At 40.3% G+C, this 21,045-nt stretch overlaps 2 protein-coding genes across 2 annotated transcripts in view; both read right to left on the bottom strand.

Moving 5' to 3' along the window:
* pgm5 (phosphoglucomutase 5) overlaps positions 1 to 17,814 on the bottom strand; it is a 24,443-nt gene extending 6,629 nt beyond the window's left edge. Inside the window, exons 1-8 of the mRNA XM_029438767.1 lie at positions 17,223 to 17,814; positions 15,398 to 15,560; positions 15,060 to 15,206; positions 14,483 to 14,608; positions 14,144 to 14,334; positions 12,838 to 12,992; positions 4,573 to 4,688; positions 616 to 751 (exon numbers count right to left, since the gene is read on the bottom strand). Of these exons, the coding sequence (XP_029294627.1) occupies positions 616 to 751; positions 4,573 to 4,688; positions 12,838 to 12,992; positions 14,144 to 14,334; positions 14,483 to 14,608; positions 15,060 to 15,206; positions 15,398 to 15,560; positions 17,223 to 17,480 (1,292 nt within the window). The 5' untranslated portion in view covers positions 17,481 to 17,814. The remainder of the gene's footprint in view (positions 1 to 615; positions 752 to 4,572; positions 4,689 to 12,837; positions 12,993 to 14,143; positions 14,335 to 14,482; positions 14,609 to 15,059; positions 15,207 to 15,397; positions 15,561 to 17,222) is intronic.
* A 1,128-nt stretch (positions 17,815 to 18,942) lies between these two features.
* On the bottom strand, positions 18,943 to 20,359 carry foxd5 (forkhead box D5). Its single transcript, XM_029440053.1, has one exon. The coding sequence runs from the start codon at positions 20,221 to 20,223 to the stop codon at positions 19,174 to 19,176; it is 1,050 nt and encodes a 349-aa protein (XP_029295913.1). The 5' UTR covers positions 20,224 to 20,359; the 3' UTR covers positions 18,943 to 19,173.
* Between the last annotated feature and the right edge of the window lie 686 nt (positions 20,360 to 21,045).

The raw sequence follows: 21,045 nt of genomic DNA on the forward strand, positions 1-21,045 counted from the left end.
ACACACACACACACACCCACACACCCACACATACGGCCATGGTTGACGTTAGAAAGCAGGAAGAGGAAAAGCTTTTAAGAAAATAATTAGTTTGAGATAAACATACATTTTTTTTATAGAATTGGTTTTGCTTAAAATTGCCCTATAAGGCAAGAGACCAGATTTGTCAGGGTGATTGGTTGATTTTTCTCAAAACTATGACAGTTGTTTGTGTTTTAAAGACTTTGGGAGATGGTCCTTGGCCTGTCCTGTACGGCCTCTCCATCTACATGTTGTGGGAACATCTACATCACATTAAGAGAGCTCTCTGTGGGAACATGAAAAGCTGCAGCAACTGTCAGTGGGATCATTGACAGCAGGAACTATCTCTGCCTCTCACAAGGGAGAGGTTAAAATAAGAACAAGTGACGACCAGTGAGGACGACTGGAGGAGAAATGGATGAAGGTGAAGGCCTGGGAGACATATTTGGCCTTGGTAGGGATACAAGGGATTCAGATTCCCTTTTCCCATATGTCTTAATGATTAAAACATGGTTAGAACAATAAAGAGATAAATGATGGGAAAAATAAACCACTCACTGATTACATATTTAGAGAGATTATTTAGCCGATTACCTGCAGAAGTAGTTACGTCCAAACTTGGCCCAGTGTTCTTTGACGATCTGCTCAACACCTTGTTTCCTGGCGGCCATGATGGACAACCACATCAACACCGACCACAAACCATCTTTCTCACGAATGTGGTCTGAACCTGGAGGAGAAAGATAAAAGAAGAGACATGATGTAATAGTTAGTGAGCTTTAGAGTTGCTATTTAAAAACAAAATCTTTGGACGGAGCCAGGCTAGCTGTTTTCCCCCGTTTCCAGTCTTTATGCTAAGCTAAGCAAACCGTCGCCTAACTCCAGCTCCATACCTAACGGACCGATATGAGAATGGTATTGATCTAATCATGTGGATTAAATCCTTAATAACCAACCATTTCACCCCAGTCTGTAGTTGCTTTTAAATGAATTGATTAGTGTTTCTTGTATTTATCATGTGTTGTATATTCACATCATTGTTGTAAATGAGAGCTTGCTCTTAATGATCAATCCAGATTAAATAGAGACTGAATGATTGAATCTAACTCTCTGCAAGATAAGGAATAAGCATATTTCCCAAAATGTCAAAGAAAGAAGAGAAAACTGGAGCTTTAAAGTTTCTTCATGATCCTGGTGGGAATTAATTTATTTGACTAATTACTGAGCCCTGCAATACCAGGCTTGGATTCTTAACATTTTAGTTTGCACAATGTTGTATTGATCCACAACTTCCAACAAACAAGTAAAATGACAGCTGAATTTAGTTTAGTATTCAACTCCACTGTATGTAACAGAAGGTCAGGGAGAGTGCTTAGGCTTAGAGATGAACCAAACATCCCCAAACAAATAATGTATCCTGCTCCCCACCCTGAAACACACACACACACACACACACACACACACACACACACACACACACACACACACACACACACACACACACACACACACACAGACACAAACAGAGACACACACACACAGAGACACAAACAGAGACACACACACACACACACACACACAGACACACTTCACACCCTTGATCAGCCTCCTTCACTGGGGAGCTATCAGTCTGTGCTCGAAAACAGCTGTACAGTAAAGGTATCTGTTAAGGGGGCACTTTGACATTTTAATAAGATATGTTAGTAATGCTTCCCCGGCAGAGCTTGGAGCAGAAAATGGATTTAGCGGTTGGGTATTATCTTAAGTTACATATACATACAAGCATGAAGGTATATTTATGTCTATTTTATTACATACAACATCCTTTGCGTTGTCTTCTCCACTAAACACTGAAAACAAGAAGTGTAATTCCCAGCTCTGTGTCCGGCTCTAGCAGTATACAGCTGTTAGGAAACTGACAGTTGTCTTTATTTAATCCCTGTCTCACTGTCTGTCTCCCTCTGTCTCACTCTCTGACACAGAGAGAGACCGAGTAGAACTTACAAATCTAACTATTATACCAGACACGTTCCACCTCCACTGTAGAATATGACATAATTACAGCTTTTTTCTGTGTCTGTAACAAGAACAAACAAAAACAACAAGACTTGAGTGTAATGATGGAAAAAAGAAGTCCTATTGTGAAAGCTATAGATATCCCAATGTTTTTAGGGAGATTGAGTTTAGTATTTGTAACTCATTGTGAGGAAGACATTTAATACACATCATTGTTTGGCTCCGTACTGCTTTGACCCTTTTTCTTTCACTTAAAATATTTCTTGAGAGAAAATAATAATAATAATAATAATAATAATAATAATAATAATAATAATCATAATCATAATCATAATCATAATAATAATAATAATAATAATAATAATAATAATTATTATTATTATTATTAATATTATTATTATTATTATTATTTTAAAACCTTCAACTCCTCCCCAGGCTCCATAGTTTATTTATATGACGCTAACAACTGTTTTTCTCCAGATGGCATTAAACTGCATGTTGTGTGCAATGACTTTTAAATGCTGAAGCTGGCATTGTCAATTTGCAAACCAGTAAAATATAATCAAAGTAACGATAACAACAATAATATTTCATTATTCATTCATAATATAGTTGATGCTGTGCTTGTCTGAATAAGTGTATGAGAGTTAGTTAAGAGCAGGAGTGGCGTACAGCTCTGATGATTTACTACTCTGGGCTCTCTCTGAGCTTTTGGCCTTAAATGGGTAGACAATGAGTAAGCTCCCATAGTCCTCCGTTCTCCCTGCATGTCTGCTCCTTCCATTTCTCTCCAGCTTGTCAATACTTTTCATATTTAAACTCTCTCAACTCCTTCTCTCCTCTTTCCTACAAGCTTCTCTTCTATCCTATTCATACCCACTACTTCACGTAGAGCTTTTTCTTCCTTATTCCTTTGGTTTCAAAAGTTAGATATCATCACCAATAAATGACTACAGCATGAAAGTCAAAGAGAGGACAACAAACAAAGAAAAATCGAATGGGACAGATAAAACAGAAATTAAAATAGCTGTAGAACGAGAATGAGAAAAAATGAGAGAAGGGCAGTGGAATAGGAAAGTTGGAAAAGGCAGACGTAGAGGGAGGGCAAGAACAAATGTGTGTGTATTATTTGTGCATGCAGAAAACATTGCCACTGGAGGCCTGTCTGCATGTTGCAGTGATTCAAGGAGCCTCGTCTCCTTTTATAGCAGAAGAATGGGGATTATTTACACATGCAGTCAGGGTCACAGCCCTCACATCTATTATACAACTCTGACTGGAGCTACAGGCAGTCAGGATGCACTGCTTACAACTCTGGACCTGGAACAGGCTGGCGAGTGTGTGGAAGAGAAGGGAAAAGGGAAATCGTAAGAAAATATTTCACCTTTAAAGGAAAATGATTTTCTAAACACTTGAATGTTATTTTCATGATGTTAGCCATCATCCCTCTGAATCAGAATCAGGTTTATTGCCAAGAGGTTTTAACTTACAAGGAATTTGCCTTGATGTCTGGTGCACACAATACACATATTAAGAGGAAACAAAAATACAGGCAAAGTACTGCACATGTCAAGAACATAAATATAGTATTGAAGAAAAAGATACACTAAAAAAAATACTATAACAAATATGTACAATAATACAATTCATATCAGTAATATCAACATTGTGAACTGCACATTTCTGAGCTCTGGGTAAGTAGCAACATTGTTAAGAAATAAGTCAAATGGGGCAAGGATGATGATACAGGTATAAAACAAAACCCCAGGTTAGTCAAACCTATTTTGAGGACAAAGAAAAACAATTAAAGTGTTAGAATTATTACAACAGGTTGTTATACACATCCATCACAGTTTACAAGACCGATTCCTGCTTCAACTTTGGCCTGAGGTCAGAAGGTGTTCTGTGCTGTACAATTTGTGATTTTAGGCTATATAAATAAAATTGACTTGGCTCGGCTTGACTGTAGTTATGCATGCATATCGTTTTCCTGTACAATGAGGGATTATTCCGACAGTTTTCAGTTTCACCTCCAAATAAATTGATAAAGAAAATCTGTTTTAACTCTTGGCTTCTTTAAACTGTGTTCAGACAGACATTAGCGCTGCATACAAAACACAACCCCACAATCATTTCAATGATTAGTCGACTAATCGACTAAGAGGGGCAGGCCTACTGCAATGTTCTCTTTAATTTCAACATGAGTTTTACTGGACACACTGGTATTTAAGCAAGTCCCTGCTGCATACACACAGTTAGCGGCAGCTGGCCAGTGCAGTCCTGGCCTTGTTTGCAGGCACCTCAACAACAGTTGCTACTGAGAGGAGGGGATTTCTCTGTCACCCACCCACTCACATTTTCCAAGCCGGTCCAGAGATTCAAATCAGTGACCTTCTCTTCACACGCAAAAAGGCTGCTCCTGCTTTGTATAAGTATTCATCTGATTTCTGTATTGATGATGTTAAACACAATCTGTCTTCATGAGTGGAGTTGTTTGGATTGTGAGTGAGAGTGCTGTAGCATAAGAGACTGTACCTGTCCCAAAGCTCTCCTCCCCGCAGAGGGAACAACGACCAGAATCCATCAGGTTCCCAAAGTACCTCCAGCCTGTGGGAGTCTCATACAGCGCCAGTTTCATGGCTTTGGCTACCCTACAAACATACAGAGAAAAAGAGATGAACAAAGCTAGTACTTTAAGCTCACAAACACACCATGTATTTATCTCTCTCTAATATCTAACGCCAGCCTTTCTCAGTTCTGATATAGAGATAAGTTTACAAACCATCATCTGACCTTTGAAATAAAGAAAAACAAATGTTATATGACAAGCATAATCTGCCAGCAGCTCATCCAATAACTTAATAAGGCAAAGGCAGCAAGAACAAAGTGAGTTAACCTTTTAGCTGATGTTTGCTTTGAACCTGAGCCATGTATTCACATAGGGAGAGGAAGAGAGGGAGTGTGTGTGTGTGTGTGTGTGTGTGTGTGTGTGTGTGTGTGTGTGTGTGTGTGTGTGTGTGTGTGTGTGTGTGTGTGTGTGTATGTATATATATATATACTGCTTGTGTGGATATATGTGTATGTTTATAAAGGTGAAGACAGTACAATATGTGGGAGGAGAGGGAGCGCATAGAAACAGACAAGAGGGGAAAAGGGCAAATAGAAAGTCTAATAAAACTTGTCAGTGCAAATGTACAGATAAGTAACCGGTCGGAAGGTCAGTGGTTCGAGCCCCCGCAGTCAACATGTCGAAGTGTCCTTGTACTGAACCCCAAATTGCTCCCGATGGCATGGCCAACGGTGTGTGAGTGTGTGTGAACTGATGAGCAGTTGGCCCTTTGTATGTACAGTAGTCTCTGACTCTGTATGAATGTGTGTGAATGGGTGTAATGGCCGACATGTTGGAAATTGGAAAAGTGCTTTATAAATGCAGTCCATTTACAATGGAATTACTCTAACATGATTATAAAGCAATACATGTTGAGAAAAGGGTTGACACATTTGGACAAAAATGAAAATAAAAGAATGTAATATTAAATAACAATCAAAATTGGAATAATCAGATCTTGGAAATTAGTACTTTAACATGAAGCTAAAGCCCCACCCCACCTTTGAGCCTCTGCTCCACTAGCATCATCTAAAAAGCTGTTCACGGGGTTTTGTGTCATAAATCTAAACTAACTATATTTTAATCATTTACATTCAGTAATAGCATACGAGTCATCCACTGGCACAGTGCAGTGTCACAGACAAGGTCGTAGTTATCGTAAAGGACACAAAAGTCATGTTCTAATTTTTATTTCTGGGAACTGAATGTTTAAATGACCTGTGGGAGAGTTTCACTTCTACAGTAACACGCACAAAGTATACACGGAGGATTTTCTAAAGCTGTCAAGCCAGTATTTTTACAAGTATCTTTAAAGGTGCTATAATCAACCTTTTTATAACAACAAAGGATCAAAACAACAACAATGGAGACTTGTATGTGAATGGAGTCGCTTGTAGTGTTGAACCCACAGAGAATTATCATCCAAATCTGCAATCTTCCTTAGCAACTTTCATCTCATTGTTTTGATTTTACGACCCGCAACTGTTTTGGTTCACTCTTAACACTCTCATAGCATAGTTTCCAGCGACAGGCAGCTGTTCTCAGCAAAAAAAGCTCTGATAAACCCACTGTATGCTATCCAAACAGCAGGCAGACAAGGTTTGTGTTGTTTTTACAGCTCTTCTCAGCCACTTAGCAGTTTAAAAGTAACTCTTTTAAGATGTAAAAAGGATAATAATGAAGTCTTTTTTATTTCTCTAAAATAATCACATTCCTGACAGTGTGGGAAAAAAGCATTGAAACAGTTTTTTGATCAAATACTTTGTCAAAGTCATCAGTGTGTCAGCTGGTGTGTGACATGTTCATGTTTGTTTTTAGAATTTTGTGCGTTGCGAATGTTTTGGTGGCAAGACAAAATTGGGGTGGGGTTTTACCAGAGGAAAGTCTGACTGTGGCCCGGCTCATGGGAGATGTAATTGTTGAATGCTAACAAAATAGTCATTGCTTTGTCATTATTAAGATCATGAGGCTCTTATATTCTTTTACCGTTCAGTGTACTAATGTAGGAGAATGTCCTTTGTGTCTCAGAGGCTAGTGAAACAGGTGATAGCAAGAAGAGGGAGAAGGTCTAATGTCATCTCTATAATACTGTTTTATGAAAGTTACCACCCCAAGTCTGCTTGCAGATATATTTAGTTTGCAAAAAAGATGACCAACCAGTGTCTTCCCATTCCACACATATCACTCCTCAACCACATCATCCACGTCTCCTCCGTTACTGCCGCAAAATGTCAACACAATTCCCAGGACTCGGCCAAGAATTGCTGGAAGAAATATTTAATGCAACAAAACAGTTGTTGCTCCCCTAAGGAACAAATATGTCCTGTCAATCTCAAAAGCGTGAACTGTACTGTGGGATGCTGTTGGAACTCACAGTGCAATATTTGTGGATGTGGGTAAGTTTCAGGGTTTTTAAGTGGTCGTACACGTCCACACAATCATCATGCGCATAAATAAACTCCAAAGTGCCCAGCACAGTTGTTTACATGAGGATGGGATAATTTACCAAAAAGAGTAACCCGTTTTATTCCCCTCTGGGGAAGCGAGAGCTGGAACGGAAAGCCTGGCATTCCTAAAAGAAAACAGAAACTCTGGCCTTCTGACGAGCCTTTGACGTTTCAAACGGCATGTACACGGCCAACATAAGCATTAAAACTGACCCTACCAGCGCTGTTTTTGCTCTAAAAATGTAGGGACAAAACAGTGTGAGAATAGTGCAAATCATGTTTTCTCCAGTTTGATGATTGCCCAGGTGAGCTTTACCTGGACAACAGCATCAACACTGCACAGATACAAACACAGGGAAGCAGCAATCAGCATTTTTAGATCCACTAGAATAATGTTCTTGGAGTCAAGCAATGGAAGGAAATATAATCATAATGAAACACAAACATATTTAAAGAGATATCTCAGGCCAGGCAGGATGCTGCCTCTCTCTCCACAGGCTTTGTCAAAACAGAAAGATTCTGGCAGATGAGTATTTCTGGAGACACGAGGAATAAACTTGGAAGAATTCTATTTATGGCTGTAATCCCCCGCGTGTGTAGGTGTGACCTTTCAACTATAAAGCTTTAAGGTCTATCAATGTCCATTTTCTTATACTAGTAACAGGCAGACTTTGCGTACAGAGTGCACATGCGCTCAACTTCCTTTATCATGTTCAGTGCAGCTCGAAGGCCGAAATTAAATTGCAGTATTGACTTCTTACAACCACGTTATTTTTGTTCTGAATATAAGGATTGAGTATCTATGGAAGCTGAAGCGTGCCACCAGAATAGTTCTTGTTCAGACTTTATACTCACGTACATCTTGTAAGAGCACTGCAGCAAGACATGAAGCTACTAACAAATACTTTCTGCAAGAACTATGTTGTTTGTAAAATGAAATGAAATTGAACAGAGATAGAAAGGTCTGCCATGAGAATGATTTGGATGCTTTGCCCCGATAAGGTGAAAGGCAGACAGATTTCATAACCAGGCTCGGCTACCTTCCATCCCCCTCACTCTCTGGGCTCAAAGCTCAGGATTTTAAACTTACAAACTGATCCACACTCTTACAGACAATAAACACACACATGCACACAATAATCAAACAATATCTCCTTTGTTTTCTCTCTGTCTCTATCTTTGTATATCTCTCTCATGCATCAGGAAGTACGAAGGAGTAATGTGAGGTATGGAAATCTCTACATCTGCGGACTGAAATACTGATAGCTTTTGGCCTTGACTTGATATTTTACCAAACATAGTATCTAGTGGCCTCTCCCCTCACCTCTCCATTTGAAGAGAGCTCAGCCTGAACTTAAAAGCTTTAGACTGGCATTCAAAAAGCACAGCAAGGAGCTTTACTTGAAATGTTCTTCTTGACCCGAACCAGGAACCGTCACTGGACAACACAGAAATGTAATACACCGAAGATGTTGCCACAGTGGCCAACACTGAAAATTCTTGAGAAAAAAATTCATTTGAATTAAAGTTGAGATTATTTCTGTAAATGGTCAAAGCTGTAACCTACATTGTTTTGAGGAATCAGTATCAAAATATCTTACTGACATCATTTCAAAACAGTTTTTTGGCTTTTCCAAAGCTGTGTCAAAATATATATTTATCATAATAATAATATATCAGGCAGAGAAGTGTGCTTGTTGGGTCAATGCGTGATTTGGCTACCTTCTGCATCTCACTTCCTATCAAAATATTGGTGTATAATACCACATTGAAAACTGATGACAGCATTTCACATATTTTCCTAGTTTTTGAAGCATTTCTCAGCTCTATAAATGAACTAAGCCTTGGCAACTTTACATGGGAACAAAAGAACAGTCCTACCAGACTGGGCTGATATGGTCTTGTTGGGATCTGGCACTGTGTTGAGTTCAAACACAGCAAATGCCTAAAATGCATCCCAATGTACTCTGAACTCCAACCAGATGTACTTCAGGAAGTAATTCTGCCAGGAGGTATATGTGACTTAGAAAACAGATGTAGGAAATAAATATGCAGATAGGATAACAAATTGATGTTGTGCAGCTATGTATTTATCGTCACATAGCTAGTCAGCTACAACAGGTGGGCTGCACACCTCTCAGCTGTAACATCTTAACACCACGTGTTGTCATTCAGACTGCATGAGAACTTAGAAAATTCAAAATAGATAGTGAAAGTAAGCTAAAAGTAATAGATACATGGTTGAAAATGGTAATGGTACGAATGCAAACCAAACCTACATGGAAAAATCTCTACCCAGTTTTAAAATGAATTCAAATAATCACATTGCTGAAGGGTTAATTGACTTCTTCTGATGAGGCTGTGGGGGTCAGGACACATAGGATGAGAATCAATCCACAAAAAGCACACCCTGTGGTAGTAGCACATCATGTCTTAAAATGGCTTAAGCATTGGCAGCGGTGAGACAATACAGTATCTTGATTGCCCTGAACAGAAATGTAATAAATCTACTAAAACTTGTTTATATGTATTAATGTTCAAAAACCACATTTGTTAGTCATGCTGTCTGAGTTTTTCATGATATGTCCCCTTTAACGTTCAAATTTCACGTGGTAACTAGAGATTCAGTATTAGAACTCAGACTTCATCCTGACAACAGGCACCAGAGGGTCAGCGCTCTCGTCTCCCTACATCCTCATATCCCTGGAACGGTTAAAGGAGAGGCAGATGTTTCCTTTACCAAAATGTCCCTCTGTCCCCTCCCTCCCCTCTGCATCATTCCTTGCTTACAATATGTGAGAGAGACACAGGAACCTATGACCATGGAGCAGTAAGACAGACCTTTCAGTCATAAAATATTTAACACCTGTAATTCCTGTGCATCTGAACCCAAATATATTCTCCTGTCGTTTTACCTTCTTCTGCTCTGAACAGACACAACTACATATAGTATATAAACCGTCACATTTATCAAGGCTTTTATAACACAGTTTGCTTGACTATGCATAAACACACAGCAGGGAGGGTTGCTTAGTCTAAACACCCACCATGCAGACACACACACAGGCCACTCGCTCTCCTAAAAAGGCCTACACTTGGGATGACTCCAGGGTCCAACAACACACTACTAAGTACTTCAACACTTCCTGGAGTTTGTCGAGGACATGTAGATATGTACATTTCGTATCCAAAGACAGTAGTGTTACCTTAGGAACTTAAGTGGTGGTTATGAAACTGAACAAAGTGACCCTGCCCTGCAACAATGCCAGTAATGATCAGTTCTCATAGGAAAGATAGGTGTGCTTTTCATAAGAGAACATACCCAAGAGTAATCCGGCGAAATTGGCTTTAACAGGAAAAAATGAAAATCTTACATAATGCAATTTATTTCTGACCAAGCTCTTCAGAGAGCCTAGAGCATGATATTATCTGACGTTTAGGCATTATCTGTAATAGACATCTTACTGTAAAGTAATTCTACTTCTCAGGAGATCACACAACCAAGTTTCCAGGAAATTGAATTTATGCCATCATCAATACAAAAAACGTAGATATTTTTAAAGTAACTAATGAAAGTTATCTGGGAGATTATATCTGTGTGTGTGTGTGTGTGTGTGTGTGTGTGTGTGTGTGTGTGTGTGTGTGTGTGTGTGTGTGTGTGTGTGTGTGTGTGTGTGTGTGTGTGTGTGTGTGTGTGATAAAGCAGCTCTTTCATTGTGATCATTACAGTTCAGCATCATAAGACACAGCTTTAGGCATGGAGCAGTGCAACATCACACAGCAGTGTTAGAGTCATGTGTGCGTGTGTGTTGTGTGTGTGTGTGTGTGTGTGTGTGTGTGTGTGTGTGTGTGTGTGTGTGTGTGTGAGTTTATAGGAGTTTCTCCACTAACAAAGACAACCAATAATTCAGTGATGTAACACTCACATATCTAAGCATCACTTTTCCCTTCTAACTGTGAAACCCAGAGAGATCAGGATTAGCAGTGAGGTCACTTCCCTAATGTCTGCCAGTGCTAACACATACTAATGCATGCACGCACGCACTCACTCACTCACACACACTCATGTGTCAACCTATGACTCCTGTTCATATAACACTATTCTGTTTAGTGTTATGCTGTATGTTTCCAGGCAGTGTTGGCGATACCAATACAAGAAACGGTGTGATGCTCATATACTGCAACAAAAAGCAAGGGTGTGGATGTTAATGTTTCAGATCCATCAGTCAATGGTGACATTTTTGTTATTTAACCATGAGCCCGGTTTTTCCAGGATCCCCCACTGGCGTTCTTAAAAAAGACCATAAGACAGACAGCAATGCCCACCATAGTCTCTTCGCCAAGGGTAGTGTGATGAATGAGCTGACAGCAACACATTGCCTTTAGACTGCTACAGTTGTCACTGGGATAATGTCCTACAAAAGCATACGCCATCAGAATAATTTGAAATATTCAAAACTTTTCTACACATAGTGGATTTAATCAAGCTATTTGATTTACCTAACCATAGCCACTTGTATCAATACATCCCCCACAAAAAAGATTCTTACTATGATAATGCCAAATATTTGCATATGAATATAATTCTAAATAGACACTCACCATGAGACACAAACACACATCCATAGAAATAAACATACATGTATACAGATATGCTGAGAACTTGAAAACACTCATTAGAGTTGGCAAAAAAAAAAGAAAAAGCTTTATGTTTAAATTCAGTGACTCATTACAGAATAGATTTTGATTAAGTTTTATGGACTGATGATATTTTATGGTCATGAACACTAAATCTACTTGTTGAAGACAATAATCGTACTGAACTAACTATAGTTGATATTTTCCATTGAGCAGCATTATGTTGAAACCTCACTGGGGTGCAGTGCTGAGATCCCTCCTTCTGGAACAATGTTAATGGAGGTGACTTAGCAATGATCACATCCTCTCACTCAGCACCCTATGCTCGCCTCTAGTCTTACATAACGAATAATATTTATAGGCGGTGAGTAAATGTGTGTGTGGGGGTTGTGTGTATGTGATCTCACAGTCTTATTCATAGTGGGTGAGTCTTCATCTGAGAGTGTCGTCCCTCTCCAGAGATTGGGCTGCTGCAGGAGTTTGTGGAGAAATGGGGTGGTGTGACAAGAGAAGGCAAAACCCCTTAGATCTAAACTTAAACTGCAGCAGCACATGAGGTGTCTACATGAGAAAATGTGCTCTGGTTTCCTTTAATTTATTACACTTGATGGATGCAGTACTTGTACTTTTTGCACTTAAGAAGTATCTGTGTTCTTTTGTTTCTGATGTAATTATATTGCATGGAGTTCAGTACTTAGACACTGAGTGTAAGGGGTTTAAGGAGACAAGTACGGGTACCAACCAGGAAAAGACTCAAAATGACCACAAAGTAACAACTTAAACATAAAGAGACACAAAGCAACTGCAAAGACACACACAATAACTACAAAAAGGGGCAAAACACCTAGAAACAGACACAAAACAACCACAGTCATCAAATGACCTCGAAGAGCAATAATCAACCACAAAGAGAAGAGCACGAAGAGACACAAAACAACAACAGAAAGAGGCTAAACAACTATATAAACTATATCAATTATGTGTGGCTTTCGCATCTTTGTGCACTATTAAAGGCTGCAAATCAATCAGTGTGCTTCAGTCCATTATTTTCCTTGGACCCCTTAGATCTACTGAGTGTGTGTGTGTACGTGTTAGTGTGTGTCGTACCTGTCGAGGGCGGTGCTGGTGGCCATACTCCTGGCGAAGCCCTTGACTCCTAGCTGTCTGAAGTAAGGGATGGAGGAGAGGTTGGCAGCCATGATGGCCACTGAGTCTGACGGGTTCACAAAGAAGCCGTTTTCTCCGAGGATCATGTACCGGTCCTGACAACAGCACAATATGATACAATGTGAGTCTAGTTATGAGTTTAGAACTGCAGTCAGCCTAAACTTGAGTGACATAGCATTACAGGTGATATCGAAGGATAAGGCTGGTGATCTTCTACATGCTTATTGTCAACTCATCCTATAAGGACACTAAAACTATCAAACAATTGATTATACTAATAGCTTATTCCTCAGTGCCCTTGCAGTATATAATATATTAATTCAATTACAGCTGTAAATGTATTCAGCTAACAGTCGCACAGCAGAACCATTGGGTTGCCATAAAACAGCTGTTCCGCTGTAAAGATCAATATAAGCAACAGTGAAGTGAAATACTAAGTACTTTTATGCCAACAATTACAAATACTTTTTAAAGTTAGCAAGATATTGGTTACAGTATTATATAACAGCGACCCCCAAAAATAGAAACCTTCACACAGTGCGATAACAACCACTGGTGCTAATGACTGTGAAGATACGGATCCTGTGGGAGGAACAGAGCAGCTATGACATTATTCTCAAAGGGTGTGTGTGTGTGTGTGTGTGTGTGTGTGTGTGTGTGTGTGTGTGTGTGTGTGTGTGTGTGTGTGTGTGTGTGTGTGTGTGTGTGTGTGTGTACGTGTGCGTGACTAAAAAATTACTATTGGATGAAATTGTGGAAAAAGTGAGATGTTTGTTGGATCATCATGAATACTCTATTATTCAGTCACCATTGTTTTTCTTCCTGTTATCAAACAAAAATAAATACAAAATAAATAAGACTTTCTCTGGTATCTGTGGGTGGAGTGTAGCTACATTGATTCAGTCTTAAATAGTTTTTGAATGAATGTATTGCTGAGCGACCTAAACCAGGATATGCCGTGGTATGCATCTATAAAACCATTGCCATGCTAATGTTTGTAGACCAAACCAACAAATGTAATCAACCTCTTCCAGCCTCCACATAACACAATTATGAATCAGAATAAGTTGGATTTCCAACTAAATCCACTTTATTATTTCATGTCACAAAGGGGTATTGCTTTATACCTTTCAGTATATTGGCTTACTCTTATCACACTTATTTAACAGTTGTTATACCAAGAGAAGAAGCGAATTTGACATATGACATATAAATACTAAAAATGACATGACATCAGATGTCTTACCCCATCTGCATCAAATGCAGCTCCAAAGCCAAAGTCACCTCCTTTCATGGCCTCTACCAGAGAGGTGGCGTAAATCAGGTTGGGCTCTGGAGGTCGGCCACCAAAGTCCTCCAGAGGGACACAGTTGACAGCACAGTTAGCAGGTGCTCCCAACTCATCACACAGGATCCTACGTACATAGGGGCCCATCACTGCAACACAACATGAGAGGAGAGGAGAAGAGAGGAGAGGAGAGGAGAGGAAGGAAGGAAGGAAGGAAGAAAAGACAGAAACAGTTTAATCTCCAATAACATTTACAACAGTTCATGGGCAATATAAAGTAGATGACAATTGTCTCACCTCCGCTCATGGCATCTATGTGTATCTTGAGCTGATCTGGTCCTGTGAGAAGACTTTTTATGGCAGTGAAGTCAAAGATGTTTTTCAGAAGTTGTAGATACACCTCAACTGAGTCTACAATCTCCACTAGAAACAGAGAGAAGAGCGGATTAGTACCGAAAGGCAATGTGTTTGTTTGTATGCATTTGTGCATTAAAGAAAGAAGAAAGAAGAAGAAAGAAGAAGAAGAAGAAGAAGAAGAAGGAAGAAGAAGAAGAAGAAGAAGAAGAAGAAGAAGAAGAAGAAGAAGAAGAAGGAAGAAGAAGAAGAAGAAGAAGAAGAAGAAGAAGAAGAAGAAGAAGAAGAAGAAGAAGAAGAAGAAGGAAGAAGAAAGAAGAAGAAAGAAGAAGAAAGAAGAAGAAAGAAGAAGAAGAAGAAGAAGAAGAAGAAGAAAGAAGAAGAAAGAAGAAGAAGAAGAAGAAGAAGAAGAAGAAGAAGAAGAAGAAGAAGAAGAAGAAGAAGAAGAAGAAGAAGAAGAAGCAGCAGAAGAAGAAGCAGCAGAAGAAGCAGAAGAAGAAGAAGTGAGTTATTATTGTACCTCTGAAAGGTTTGAACTTGTTCTCCAGGTCAAATTCTTGTCTTCCCAACCTGGACAGGTCAATGCGGAGATCGGGGCAGATCGCATACTCCTCGAGCGTCCGGCTCACCTGACAGATCCTCTCCATCACTGTGTCCGAAGACGGGCCTACCACAAAAACAAAGACATACATTTATATTTGTAAACTTACCAAACATAGGCATTATTTTTCCGTCCGGTAAAAAAAACCATCATTGACTTTAAAGACTTTTCAAACCCTTACCTTTGACTTAAAACATTTTCAATAGGAAGAAGCAACTCGGAAAATCAGAAAACAAGCACTCTTTCTCAGTCCTCACCTCCATTTGCCACATTGAACTTGATTCCAAAGTCTCCGCCGGGGCCTCCAGGGTTGTGACTAGCTGTGAGGATGATCCCGCCAATGGCCTTGATCTTCCTGATGATGCAGGAAACCGCAGGGGTGGACAGGAGGCCGTTGTGGCCGATTACCAGACGACCAATCTGCACAGAACAGATATTAAACATCAACATCAGTTGCACATCTATCCAGGATGTCACCTATTATAATAATGCTGATAAGCTAAAATTGTTTAGGGGTCTACTCTCTTTTGAGGCTGCCTTGGTTGTTTCCTGAATGCTGCCTGAATACGAGATCAGGCTCTGCTAAAAATTGTTGTGTGGAAAAGTATCCATCCATCCATTTTGAGCTGGCTGTGACACAACAAAACATGTATTTATTTTTTTTCCTACGCTGACCTGAAAAGGTTCAAGAGCCCATCTGTCCCACTGGAACTGAAAGCAACACTGGCCCAAAGCATCTCATAATTCTACAGGTGAGTAATTGAGGGCCAGCTTTAGAAAAGCAAATGATCTGCCCCAAGAGGGTGCCTAAATAACAGAGCTGCACTCTCTATTTATACTTTGTATGCTACTTTTAAAGTGGTAATACCACCAGCATCCCATAATTCCCCTGCATATCAGCTATTCTAAATAAAAGTGTCCTCACTGGAGAGGAATTTATTCTCCTTACGTCAGTGTATCCTCCCAACATCCAGCATGTTGCATGCGTATATAAAGAAAAATGAGGGACAACCCTTAGAAAATTACTTTTAAAAATATTTTAGCATATTGTGTGTAATGACCTTAGACCATCTATAGAGCAATCTATTATTTCCCACTGTTATTCAGTAACTAGTGTAAGAAAGATAGTCCATGCATTGTTTGGGTTATCTGCAAGTGTTGCCACTATCCCAACTTTTGGTTCAATGCCATATGACAGGGGATCCCCGAAGCATAAAGTTTGGGCCTGGAGAGGTGGAACAGCGAAAGAGAAGGGGAACATACGTCGGCAGGAAAATAAAGCAGGATGGATGGAAGTGCTGATAAGGCCGACATCAAGAGACATTTGGCTGGGCCAGCAGAAAAACCGACTGATCTCAGAAACAAATTATATTCCCTTCAGATTTTCCTTTGGAACGTGTCCAAGCCAATCACAAAGATCTCAGAGGAAGCGTTTTAGATGAGCTGTGGGGATTTTCCTCCTCTCCATCTCTCTAACCCTGTCTTCCTATTTTCATTTATCTGCAGCTGACACTTGAGAGTTCACACACATTTTGGATGGGTTTGCATGTGTTAATACCGCAATAACTTTTACAGAATAGCATAGGCTATAGCAATGCTTCCCAACCTTTTTTGCTTTCCCCCCCCCTTAATACAACATTTAGGTGCATGTCTATGAGATGTGAGCACTTCATTGGAACTTCTTAGACTTGAATTTGTATCATTTTAAAGGCCTGAGGATATACAGCTATATCTTACCAAAAAAAATGCCAATTCTTTATTTTTATTTTTATAAAGAGAGCTTAATTTTATTTCCTATACATGTAATCATCTTGCTACATGAACTTGGCAACAGCATACACAAATGAACATCCTGAATCCAAAATGTGATTACTTATTTAAGTAAAACTATTTACCTTGCTGTTAACTGCTACTTTCTTTTATTTTCATAAATGTTTACTTGTAACTCCTAGTGAAGATACACTTCCATAACATGTACTAAGAAATTACAGAAATGTTAGTCTTATGTATGATTAGAAGTGTTTCCAGTAGCCTGTGTTGATATATTGGAACAAATGTTTGACAATACCCCTCCCTTCTTACCCCATTGGCAGCTGCCATCTGCACTATCACCTCGGTGGCAGCTCGGCTGAAGTAGCGGCCGTCGCTGCCCACCACCATAGTGCAGCCCTGTCGGTCCCGCAGGTCAATGGAGGACAACAAGCTCTGGATGTAGTTCTGCAGGTAGTTCTTCTTCCCCTCGAACACCGATGTCTTCCTCCGCAGCCCGTTGGTACCGGGCCGCTGGTCATCGAAGGGGGCGGTTTGGACCGTCAATACCGGGATGGGACTCGTCTCCATCCTCCTCGTCGGGACCCAACGAGAGGACGCCGATCAAGTAACTTGAAGTTAGTTAATGACGTTTGCTTCTGGTGGTATCCGACCACAGAGTAAAAGTAGTCGTAATGTGGAGAATTAACAGCTCAAAGATGGACCTCGTCCGCCTGTAATGTGAAGTTACAATAGTTGTATCCCTGCCGGGGAGGAGAGCAGTGGCAACAGTCCCATACGGGGATGAAAGGAAACACCCAGCAAAAAAATGTTCTCACCTCGGCAACTTATGTTGTAACCTACAGAGCTGCATCCCTCAGTACTGAACTTAACATTCAGCAAAACTCTCCTCTGCTGTTAGACAACTCCCTCTTTTCCTAATAAGCCTGAACAACTGACTACAAGAAAAGAGCAGGGAGGGCCAGAATCTTAAAGGCCCACAATCAGCTGAGCCTCAGAGCCAAAAATAGACATTTGACTGATGGCAGAGGGGAATTGTGTTGGGACCGGTCTGCAACCGGACACTGTTTGTGTCTGTGCTGTCCACACTGCCCGGTATGAAGGCATATAAGCCGTGACTGTAGTCACTTATAGGAGTTTATAACTGGGAAATGACAGCGCACTGAGCAAACCTCCACTCCCTCTTAGCAAAGCTATTCTTTTTCATTTGAATCAAATCTGTTTAAGGATCTTCAATTTATGTTTAGTTATCCTTGAGCTTTAAATGCAAAAAATAATAGAATATGTGATTTATTAGGTTTATTAGCCATTTCATTACAAGCCTGGGTTAGGCCATCACAAGAAGTCTGCAGCAGTCTGCATGATCTGTGCTCCAATATCTGGTAAACAGTGCCACCCTGAGGCAGGAAGGTACCGGTAGTTCATCTGACAACAAATGCAACAGATATTTTATATCTATTTTTTATTTTTTAATAATTATGAACTAACAATTTAGAGAAATATGTCAATGTGTTACGATCAAGAGGAATAAATGCAGAAGTTTATTTTAAAAACAATGAATCTCTTTTGAAGGTCAACAAGTGTCATTAAGTTTAGAGCTGGCATCATCGTTGTTAATTTGTTGGTTGGAAATTTAGTTTTAAGTTTATTATTTTAATGTTTTATCTCAATTATTATACCTCCATAACAGCCAGTCAAGGATCTTTAAATATCATCAACAAATGACAGTGCCAGTGAATAGATTTGACGAGCAGGAAGTAAGCTACATTCATTGAAAAGTTTGACTTTCATAATGTGAAATTGGCAAAGAATGAAACTTTCTAACTTGACACCTGATGCATCATCTCATGATACAATATATATTTGACTACATGATATGGGAAACAAGCTTTAATATTGGGTGTTCTTTTCTAATTCCATAGACTGTTGTTATATTCCTTCTTTTATAATTCCACTGCACCCTGACATACACAATTATGTAGAAACTGGAAATTAAGTAACAAAATAAAGAGCTTTAAACATTAGATATTTTTCAAATATTTATTTTGACACGTTAATTAATAACAAAAACACACAATAGGGTTTCCACTGCAGCAAGTCTCACAAATATATTACCACTTATCTTATTTACAATGATTTCTTTTAAGACATAACTTTGAATGTCAACGCACATAAATATCATGCAATTAAAACATTTCTTTAAGAAACGAGCTACACCAACGTGTCTTCAAATAGCATCAAACACACAGACACTGTAAAGGCTTCAGCAGTGATGGTAAGAGAGTCTGAGGTGCTCGTTTCTTAAAGGAGCGGTGCTCAGCATGGCAGGGGGGCAGAATGGAGTCCTGAGAGACTGCAAGATCGTCGGAACCAAACAGGCAGCAGGACCCGACATGATATGACCGTACCCAAGAGCGCTGCGAGGGCTCTGCTGTATATTTGGGTTCTGTGCACTGATGGGAGAGGGTTTGCTCATGATGCTGTCAATGCTGAAGGAGCACTTTGCCTGAGGGCCAGGCTTTGGCTCAGCGGGGTCTCTAAAGTCTTCAGGCCCGCTGCACTTCCCGTGACTGTTCAAAGTTTGTTGTAGAAGGTGATAGGAAGAGGGAGGCATCATGATGCCCTCCTGTAGAGGCATGTACCGAATAGGAGCAGCGGGCGGGGGGCTTGTCTGGCCCTGTACGCAATACGGTTGCCCGTAGGACCGGTAGCAGTTCAAGTTGGAATAAAACATAAGTCCATCTTTGCCAAACTCGGGCTGATTTCTCTTGAAGCGCTTCCTTCGCCGAAGGAAGCTTCCGTTGTCGAACATGTCCTCTGAGGCAGGGTCCAGAGACCAGTAGTTACCTTTGCCCGGGTTTCCGGGCTCCCTCGGAATCTTGATGAAACAGTCGTTGAGGGAGAGGTTGTGCCTGATGGAGTTCTGCCAAGCGGGGAACTTGTCTCTGTAGTAGGGAAACTTGTTGCTGATGAAATCACAAATGCCACTCAGCGTCAACTTCTTCACCGGACTCTGCAGGATGGCCATGGTGATGAGGGCGATGTAGGAGTAGGGAGGCTTTACCGAGCTGCTCTGGGCTTTCCTGGACGGCGGTGCGTCTGCGCAGAAACTGTTCTCGCTTTCCCCTGAGGAGTCTGGCTCCGAAGAGTCAAATTCAGCACCAGATTCTGCCGAGGACCCGGGGTCCGTGGAGCACTTATTTCGATATATACGCCCGTGGGTAGGCTCATCCTCGCCCACTATGTCAATCTCATCATCTTCTAGAGGCAAAGCAGCGTGTTGTGAAGCTTCAAATTCATTAGAGAGAGTCATGGTCAAACGCGCAATGTTCAAAAACGTGTTAAAACTCAACTGTGCCAAATATGCGTTAATGGTTCGCCGTGCGTAAAAACCAAAAGGCCCCTATTCATGCGTAAAATCGCATCTATCATCTGGTTTTTTCTCAAACCTTGCGCACCGGTTGTTTGCTGTGGTAAGGAGGGCTGAGCCTTTATATGCTGGGAGACTGCTGCCATGCAGGCCAGTCCCATTAACCCTCTGGACCTATCAGAGTAGCCCCTCACCGCAGGGAGCCAGAGGATGCAAGCACACAGGTGGGGGGGTGGTTTAGGGAGTCCTGAAGTGCGCACGGCCTATTCATGCAAGGAAAGCTCAATATATATGTCAATTTGTTGTATTTTGGCAAATATGGCAAAGTATTTATGCATTTTATTTCAATTGTGAAACGCCCAGAGTTAGTGATATAAAATTAAACCACATTTCCAAAATAACAAAAGAAAAAACTGAAAGCGTACTGCTTCATAGCTTACATAAATTATATTTAATTTCGATTAGTATGGCCTTTACACATCTCCAAAATCACTATAGTGTTATTTAGCTCATCTCTTTTTGCACTCCTGCAGCACACTATTCAAAATGATTGGTTGAGGTTTAAGCCTATTTGAGCCTGGTGTAAACATTATTTATCTGACATGTAGGCCTACATACGGTACCAAACTAGATTTATATAAAGTTAAAGTTAACTCTTGGTATTTTAATCATCTGATATTACAAATCGTACAGCAGCACAGTCGGAGGTGGGATGTTGTTGGGAATTTTAACACCACGCCTAGCCAGCGCTAAGAAACCAAGTGT

Source organism: Cottoperca gobio, chromosome 9 (genome assembly GCF_900634415.1).
Source record: "Cottoperca gobio chromosome 9, fCotGob3.1, whole genome shotgun sequence".
Taxonomy (NCBI): domain Eukaryota; kingdom Metazoa; phylum Chordata; class Actinopteri; order Perciformes; family Bovichtidae; genus Cottoperca; species Cottoperca gobio.

Coding starts and splice junctions, on each gene's coding strand:
- foxd5 (XM_029440053.1), bottom strand. CDS start 20,223: ATGACTCTCTCTAATGAATTTGAAGCTTCACAACACGCTGCTTTGCCT.